We start from the raw sequence: 9,263 nt of genomic DNA on the forward strand, positions 1-9,263 counted from the left end.
AAAAAGTCTTGTGTCTATGCGTGTGGGGTCACTTCCATCGTGTCCAACTCTTTGTGACCCTGTAGACTGTGGCCTGCCAGGCTTCTCTGTCAGGGAGGGGGATTCTCCAAGCAAGAATACTGGAAAGTATTGGCCAATGCTGGTTGCCATACTCTACTAGAGCACTATATTTCCTGCTTCCCTAGCCGCCAACTCCCCTGAATACCTGGTGCTGCCAGAACCCCTGTAACCCAAGCAGCTACACCACCTCCACACCTGGAGGTGTGGAGGCAAACCAAAGGGGGCAAACCCAAGTCCTCCAGGGCAGCCTCAGGAGCAAACCCCAATGGACAACCCACATGCAGAGGAGAAAATAAAACCACAACTGAAACCCAGGGGAAGTATGCCTAGGAAAGAGGACCCAAAACCTTCCCACAAGCAGTACAAGCTTGAGATTAAAGCCACATGATCAACTAGGCAGACTCTGTGTCTAAGGAATATATAAAAGGCCACTGAGAACTCTCACAAAAGAAGATGCACTAGATCTGATAGCTGTGGACATTGAAGGCAAGAACACATAGGAGTAGGACCAGACTAGAATCTGAGCTGCCCCCACAGCAGGTCCAGAGATCGGAACAGTGTTGGAGGGCATCCTAAGGAGGTAAGATGGACTGTGACTCACAGTGAGGGAAAGGACTCTGACAGCAGTGACTCAAAAAAAACATTTATTATTCTTATTTTTGACTTGGTCTGTAGCTTCTTTTGGATTTTCTTTTCTTTTTCCCCCCTCTGTTGTAGTTGTTGACTTTATTGGCACTAAGAAGTCCAATTAAGCTTTTGAGCTTTTTCTTTTTTCTCAGTCACATTTTTTATTGTTGTTATAAATCTCTGCCTCTACGTTGGTCTTTTGCAGTTCTGTGGAGTTTTCCCTATTTTTTTTCTTTTTAATTTAAAAAATTTTAAACATTATTATTTTTTCGACATTTATCGCCTTGTTTCCTTTTCCTACTGTTCTTTTACCCCTTGCAGTTAATCTTTAATGTATATAAATCTTCTTTATCTACTTCTATTTAACTTTGCATATTTATTCTTTCTTTTCTTTCTCTCCTTTCCTCTCAACATATTTGTTAGTTTTATTTTCATTGCTTTATTCCCCAATTGGCACCTTGCTTTAGTTTTGTTTTCCAGATTGTGCTTTAGTTAGTTTTGTTCTGGTAGATATAATTTTTGGTTTCCATTGTTTGCCAGGTCAGGCTATTGTCCTTATTTTTGTTGGACTGTTTTAATTTTGTTTATGGGTGTATATGTATATGTGTATATTCAGTCACACTTTTTTTTTTTAAAATAATGGCTTTAATCGTCATTTTAGGTATACTGTAGGGGAAAGTGTGCTTTAATTAAATATACATACCAGTGATGCTGGCAAAGTTGAAAGTTACTCCTAATGTTGATAGCTATAAAAACTAGTTTGTACATAATAAGACAACGAGAGGAAAAAAAAAAGCAATCCCTTTGAAACAAAAAAGTTCACAGTGGTTTGTATCCAACAGTATGCATTTTATGACAATAACATGTACAGATTGAGCACCCTAGGGCTCTCTTTATATCCTAAAGAAAATGAGCATTTACATTATTCATGGGCTGTACTGAATTAAAAAAAGATCAGTTGTACACTCACCCCTTAGACAGGGGACACTGTCCTGAGTGTACAGCTTTAACACCATCATTAATGTTGTTTGTAAAAGGAACAGGGAACTAAACAAAACATTTTTCCTTGGGAGTGGAGAATCTATCATTTGCTGTTATAACCAGCAAACACCATTCATTAAGTCAAAAATGGAAGGGGGAGCCCCACAAACACTATTTGAGCAAGCTGACCAATACACATTACAGTTTTAAAAATGAAGGTTATGTACTATATGTTACAAGTCCCAACTAGGCAGTATCAAAATGACATCTATTTCTTTGCTTGCTTTGTGATCATACCCCTTGGAGGTGTGACGGGTCTCGTGGCATTCGGCTTCTTTTTCTCTGCAGGCTTTAAAATCTGAAAAGAACACATTAGTGTTTCGTCCACACTCATCATGGCACCTGCATTGTCAAACTCTCCACAATAATTGGGCGCAGAAAACAGAGTGACCAACTGCCTCTTTGCAAAAAATTCATATCCATCTTCAACCACCTGATGGGCTCTCCATATAAGATCCAAATCATGCTTATGGAGAAATTTTGCAACCACTTCTGCACCAAATGTGAAGGACACTCCTCTGTCATTTTCACCCCAGCCTAAGACATCTTTATCGGGGTCAGACAACAAAAGATCACAAAGAAGACCTTGATCTGGTACATCAGTTGGTCGCATAATTTGCCGAATCTGCTCCATAGATTGAAGATCTGGTGATAAACCTCCATGACAGCAGAATATTTTCTCATCCACGATGGCTGCTATTGGTAAACAGTTAAAGCAGTCTGTGAAAGTTTTCCATAATTTAATGTTATATCTTCTTTTGCATTCATCATAAAATCCATAAACTCTATTGATGTTGGCACATTCGTGGTTTCCTCTGAGAAGAAAAAAATTCTCGGGATATTTGATTTTGTAAGCCAACAAGAGGCAGATAGTCTCCAGTGATTGTTTTCCCCTGTCCACATAGTCCCCAAGAAACAGGTAATTGCTTTCTGGTGGGAAACCACCATACTCAAAAAGTCGAAGCAAATCATAGTATTGCCCATGGATATCACCACATATCTTCAGTGGTGCTTCAAGTTCTAGCAGGATAGGCTGACTGAGAAAGATCTCTCGGGACTTTCAGTCACACTTTTTATTGTTGTGATAAACCTCTGCCTCTACGTTGGGCTTTTGCAGTTCTGCGTTTTACTTATTTTTTCCTTTTTTCTTTCTTGTTTTGTTTTGTTTCTTTTCTCTTCTTTATCATTTTAATTTTTAATTTTTTAAACCTATTTTATTTTTCTACATTTATTCCTTTGTTTGCCTTTTCTTCTGTTCTTTTTCCCATGCAGTTAATCTTTAATGTATAAAAATCTTCCTCATCTACCTCTACTTATCTTTGCATATCTATTCTTTCTCTCTTTTCTTTCTCTCCTTTTTTCTCAACATATTTGTTAATTTTGTTTTCATTGCTTTATTCCACACTTGGCACCTTGCTTTAGTTTTGTTTTCCAGTTTATGCTTTTGTTAGTTTTGTTCTTAACTGGTAAATATGATTTTTTATTTCCTTTGTTCACCGGGTCGATCAACTGTACTTTATTTTTGTTGGACTGTTTTGATTTTGCTCATGGGTGTATATGTATATGTGTACATTCCATTATTTTAATTGTTATTGGCCTGATTTTGTAACTGCCACTTGTCTGGGGTTCTTCTTTGGTTTCTCGTTTTTGGGTATTTGTTTTAATCTCACTTAGTGCCATAACAAACCACTTCTGGTATCTTTGTTTCTGACCAGAGATCAAGCTCTGAGCCTTTGGAGTGGGAGCTCTGACTCCAAGACCCTAGACTACCAGAGAACTAACCCTAGGGAGTATCAAATAGTGAGAACTCACACAAAGGAAACCACTTGAACTCAAGACTCAGCATCACCCAACCACCAGTAGCACCCTGTGCAGGACGCCTCATCTAAACAACAAACAAAACAAAAATACAAACCCAATCAAAAGCAGACAGGATTACCATCTCACTCAGTCCTGCCCTTCAGAGGAAAAACAAACAAACAAAAACTCAGCACAAATCTCACCCTATACAAGCTTACACAAACCACTGGACCAACCTTAGTAGGGAAGAAACCAAAAGGAAGAAAGAATTCAACCTTGAAGCCTGGGAAAAAGAGATCTCAATCACAATAAGTTAAAAAAATAATGAAAAGGCAGAGAATTCCTACACAAATGAAGAAACAAACTAGAAACACAGAAGTTCAAATAAATGAAGAGGAAATAGGCAAAGTACTTGAAAAAGAATTCAGAATAATGATAGTAAAGATGATTAAAAAAAAAACCTTGAAAACAAAATGGAGAAAATGCAAGAATCAGTTAACAAAGGCCTAGGAGAATTAAACAATAAACATACAGAGACAACACAGTTAGTGAAATTAAAAATACTCTAGAAGGAATCAATAGCAGAATATCTGAAGCAGAAGAACGAATCAGTGAGCTGGAAGATAAAATGGTGGAAATAACTTCTGAAGAGCAGAATAAAGTAAAAAGAAGTAAAAGGAAAAGAGCTGAGGATAGTCTCAGAGACCTCTAGGATAATATCAAACACACCAACATTTGAATTATAGGGGTCCCAGAAGAATAAGAGAAAAAGAAAGGTCATGAGAAAATTTTTGAAGAGATTATAATTGAAAATTTTCACAACAGGGAAAAGGAAATAGACAATCAAGTCCAAGAGGCACAAAGAGTCCTATACAGGATAAACCCAAGGAGAAACTCCCCAAGACACGTACTAATCAAACTAACAAAGACTAAACACAAGGAAAGAATATTAAGAGTAGCAAGGGAGAGGAGACAAGCAACATACAAGGGAAACCCCATATGCTTAACAGCTGATCTTTCAGCAGAAACTCTACAGGCCATAACGGAATTTAAAGCACTGAAAGGGAAAAATCTACAACCAAGATTACTGTACCTGGCAAGGACTTCATTCAAAATTGGTGGAGAAATAAAGTTTTTCAGACAAGCAAAAGTTAAGAGAATTCAGTACCACCAAACCAGCTTTACAATAAATGTTAAAGGGACTTACATAGTCAAGAAATACAAGAGAAGAAAAAAGATCTACAAAGTCAACCACAAACATTTTTTGAAAATGGCAGGAGGAAAAAAAAAATGGCGGTAGGAACATATATATCAATAATTACTTTAAATGTAAACGGATTAACTGCTCCAACCAAAAGATACAGACTGGTTGAATGGATACAAAAACAAGACCCATGTATATGCTGTCTACAAGAAACACACTTCAGACCTAAAGACACATATAGACTGAAAGTGAGAGGATGGAAAAATATATTCTATGCAAATGAGAAGCAAGAGAAAGCTGGAGTAGCAATCCTCATATCAGATAAAATAGATCTTAAAATAAAAAAGATTACAAGAGATAAGGAAAAACACAACATAATGATCAAGAGATCAATCAAAGAGGAAGATGTAACAACTACACCCAACATAGGAGCACCTCAATACATAAGACAAACACTAACAGACATGTAAGGAGAAATTGACAGTAACACAATAATAGTAGGAGACTTTGACACCCCACTCACACTAATGGACAGATCATCAAAACAGAAAATTAATAAGGAAACACAAGTCTTAAATAATACATTAGATGAGATGGATCTCATTGATATCTTCAGGACATTCCATCCAAATACAGAAGAATACACCTTCTTCTCAAGTACACATGGAACATTCTCCAGGATAGACCACATCTTGAGTCACAAATCAAACCTCAGTAAATTTAAGAAAATTGAAATCATATTAAGCATCTTCTCTGACCACAATGCTGTGAGACTAGATATCAATTACAAGAAAAAAAAAGCTGTAAGAAATACAAACACATGGAGATTAAGCAGCATATTTCTAAATAACCAACAGGTTACTAAAGAAATCAAAAGGGAAATTAAAAAAATTTCTAGAAACAAATGACAACGGAAACACGACAACTCAAAGCCTATGGGATGCAGCAAAAGCAGTTCTAAGAGGGAAGTTTATAGCAATACAATCCTACGTCAAGAAAAAAGAAAAACATCGAATAGACAACCTAACTTTACACATAAAACAACTGGAAAAAGAAGAACAAAAACCCCCAAAATTAGTAGAAGGAAAGAAATCATAAAGATCTGAGCAGAAATAAATGAGAAGGAAATGAAAGAAACAATAATAAAGATTAATAAAACTAAAAGCTGGTTCTTTGAGAAGATAAACAAAATGGACAAACCTTTAGCCAGACTCATCAAGAAAAAAAGAGAGAAGAATCAAATCAACAAAATTAGAAATGAAAAAGGAGAGGTTACAACAGAAAATGCAGAAATACAAAGGATTATAAGAGACTATTATGAACAACTATATGTCAATAAAATGGATAACCTGGAAGAAATGGACAGATCCTTAGAAAAGTTCAATCTTCCAAGACTGGACCAGGAAGAAATAGAAATTATGAACAACCCAATTGCAAGCACTGAAATTGAAGCTGTGGTCAAAAATCTCCCAAAAAACAAAAACCCAGGACCAGATTGCTTCACAGGAGAATTTTTTTTTCAGTTTTATTTAATTTATTTATTTATTTTACTTTACAATACTGTATTGGTTTTGCCATACATTGACTTGAATCCTCCATGGGTGTACATGTGTTCCCCATTCTGAACCCCCCTTCCACCTCACTCCCCATCCCATCCCTCTGGTTATTCTATCAAACATTTAGAGGACAGCTAATGCCTATCTTTCTAAAACTCTTTCAGAAAATTGCAGAGGAAGGAACACTTACAAACTCATTCCACAAAGCCATCATCATCCTGATACCAAAACCAAAGACAACACAAAAAAAGAAAACTACAGGCCAATATCACTAATGAACATAGATGCAAAAATCCTCAACAAAATTTTAGCAAACAGAATTCAGCAATACATGAGAAAGCTCATACAACATTACCAAGTTGGGTTTATTCCAGGAATGCACAGATTCTTCCATATAGGCAAATCAATCAATGTGATACACCATATTAACAAACTGAAAGATAAAAACCATATGATCATCTCAATAGATGCAGAAAAACTCTTTGACAAAATTCAGCGCCCATTTATGATTACAACTCTTCAAAAAATGGGTATAGAAGGAATCTAACTCAACATAGTAAAGGTTATATATGATAAGCCTATAGCAAACATTACTCTCAATGGTGAAAAAAATGAAAGCATTCCCCCTAAGATCAGGAACAAGACAAGGCTGTCACTTTCACCACTATTATTCAACATTGCTTTGGAAGTCCTAGCTACAGCAATCAGAGAAGAAAAAGAAATAAAAGGAATCCAGATCGGAAAAGAAGAAGTAAAGCTCTCACTGTTTGCAGATGACGTGATACTGTACATAGAAAAGCCTAAAGATAGTATCAGAAAAGTTCTAGAGCTAATCAGTGAATTTAGCAAAGTTTCAGGATACAAAATCAATACACAGAGATCACTTGCATTTCTATATACTCACAATGAAAAACCAGAAAGAGAAATTAAGGAATCAATCCCATTCACCACTGCAACAAAAAGAATTAAATATCTAGGAATAAACTTACCTAAGGAGACAAAAGAACTGTACACAGAAAATTATGATACTGATGAAAGAAATGAAAGACAACATAAACAAATGGAGAGATATTCCATGTTCTTGTGTAGGAAGAATCAATGTTGTGAAAATGACTATACTACCAAACACAATCTACAGATTCAATGAGATCCCTATCAAATTACCAATGGCATTTTTCACAGAACTAGAACAAAACAATTTCACAATTCATATGGAAACACAAAAGGCCCCGAATAGCCAAAGCAGTCTCGAGAAAGAAGAATGGAGCTGGAGCAATCAACCTTCCTGACTTCAGATTATACTGCAAAGCTACAGTCATCAAGACAGTATGGTACTGGCACAAAAACAGAAATATAGACCAATGGAACAAGATAAAAAGCCAAGAAATAAGCCCATGCATCTATGAGTACCTTATTTTTGACAAAGGAGGCAAGAATATACAATGGGGCAAAGACAGTGTCTTCAATCAATGGTGCTGGGAAAACTGGACAGCTACATGTAAAAGAATGAAATGAGAACACTTCCTAACACCATACACAAAGATGAACTCAAAACAGATTAAAGACCTAAATATAAGACCAGAAACTATAAAACTCTTAAAGGAAAACATAGGCAGGACACTTGATGACATAAATAAAAGCAAGATCCTCAATGACCCACCTCTTAGAGTAATGGAAATAAAAACAAAAGTAAACAAGTGGGACCTGATTAAACTTAAAAGCTTTTGCACAGCAAAGGAAACTATAAGCAAGGTGAAAAGACAACACTCATATTGGGAGAAAATAATAGCAAATGAAACAACTGACAAAGGATTCATCTCCAAAATATACAAGTAGCTCATACAACTCAATGCCAGAAAAACAAACAACCCGATCAAAAAGTGGGGGAAAGACCTAAACAGACATTTCTCCAAAGAAGACATACAGATGGCTAAGAAACATATGACAAGATGCTCAACATCGCTCATTATTAGAGAAATGCAAATCAAAAACACAATGAGATGTCACATCACACCAGTCAGAATGGCCATCATCAAAAGTCTACAAACAATAAGTGCTGGAGAGGGTGTGGAGAAAAGGGAACATTCTTGCACTGTTGGTGGAAATGTAAATTGATACAGCCACTATGGAAGACAGTATGGAGATTCCTTAAAAAAACTAGGAATAAAAAAAAAAAGAAAAAAAAAAAAACTAGGAATAAAACCACCATATGACCCAGCAATCCCACTCTTAGGGATATACCCTGTTCAGTTCAGTTCAGTTCAGTTCAGTCACTCAGTCATGTCCGACTCTTTGCGACCCCATGGACTGCAGCACGCCAGGCCTCCCTGTCCATCACCAACTCCCGAAGTTTACTCAAACTCATGTCCATTGAGTCAGTGATGCCATCCAACAATCTCATCCTCTGTCATCCCCTTCTCCTCCCGCCTTCAATCTTTCCCAGCATCAGGGTCTTTTCCAATGAGTCAGTTCTTCAAATCAGGTGGCCGAATTATTCCCTGAGGAAACCAAAATCGAAAGAGACACATGTATCCCATTGTTCATTGCAGCACTATTTACAATAGCTAGAACATGGAAGCAACCTAGATGTCCATCGACAGATGAATGGATAAAGAAGTTGTGGTACATATACACAATGGAATATTACTCAGCCATAAAAAGGAATGCAGTTGAGTCAGTTCTGATGAAGTGGATGGACCTAGAATCTATTATACAGAGTGAAGTGAGTCAAAAAGAGAAAGATAAATATAGTATTTTAACGCACATACACAGAATCTAGAAAAACGGAACTGAAGAATTTATTTACAGGGCAACAACAGAGAAACAGACATAGAGAACAGACTTATGGACATGGGGAGAGGGGAAGAAAGGGTGAGATATATGGAAAGAGTAACATGGAAACTTACATTACCATAAATAAAATAGATCGCCAACGGGAATTTGCTGTATGGCTCAGGAAGCTCAAACAGGGGCCC

The 9,263-nt window shown here is 36.6% G+C and overlaps 1 protein-coding gene across 1 annotated transcript; it reads right to left on the reverse strand.

Annotated features, from left to right (window-relative positions):
- Window positions 1–1,309: 1,309 nt before the first annotated feature.
- LOC122435753 (serine/threonine-protein phosphatase PP1-gamma catalytic subunit-like) lies at window positions 1,310–6,505 on the reverse strand. Its single transcript, XM_043459850.1, has 2 exons — window positions 6,479–6,505; window positions 1,310–2,785 (listed from the first exon to the last, which is right to left on the reverse strand). Exons 1-2 carry the CDS (start codon window positions 6,503–6,505, stop codon window positions 1,937–1,939), a joined length of 876 nt encoding a protein of 291 aa, XP_043315785.1. The 3' UTR covers window positions 1,310–1,936.
- Between the last annotated feature and the right edge of the window lie 2,758 nt (window positions 6,506–9,263).

Source organism: Cervus canadensis, chromosome X, assembly GCF_019320065.1.
Source record: "Cervus canadensis isolate Bull #8, Minnesota chromosome X, ASM1932006v1, whole genome shotgun sequence".
NCBI lineage: Eukaryota > Metazoa > Chordata > Mammalia > Artiodactyla > Cervidae > Cervus > Cervus canadensis.

Bases quoted from the DNA above. Each gene is read 5' to 3' on its own strand.
- LOC122435753 (XM_043459850.1), bottom strand. From the start codon at position 6,505: ATGATGATGGCTTTGTGGAATGAGTTT. The intron at 2,786-6,478 runs GTAAGTGTTCCT...TGTGACTGAAAG, and splicing joins TGGCTTTGTGGAATGAGTTT to TCCCGAGAGATCTTTCTCAG.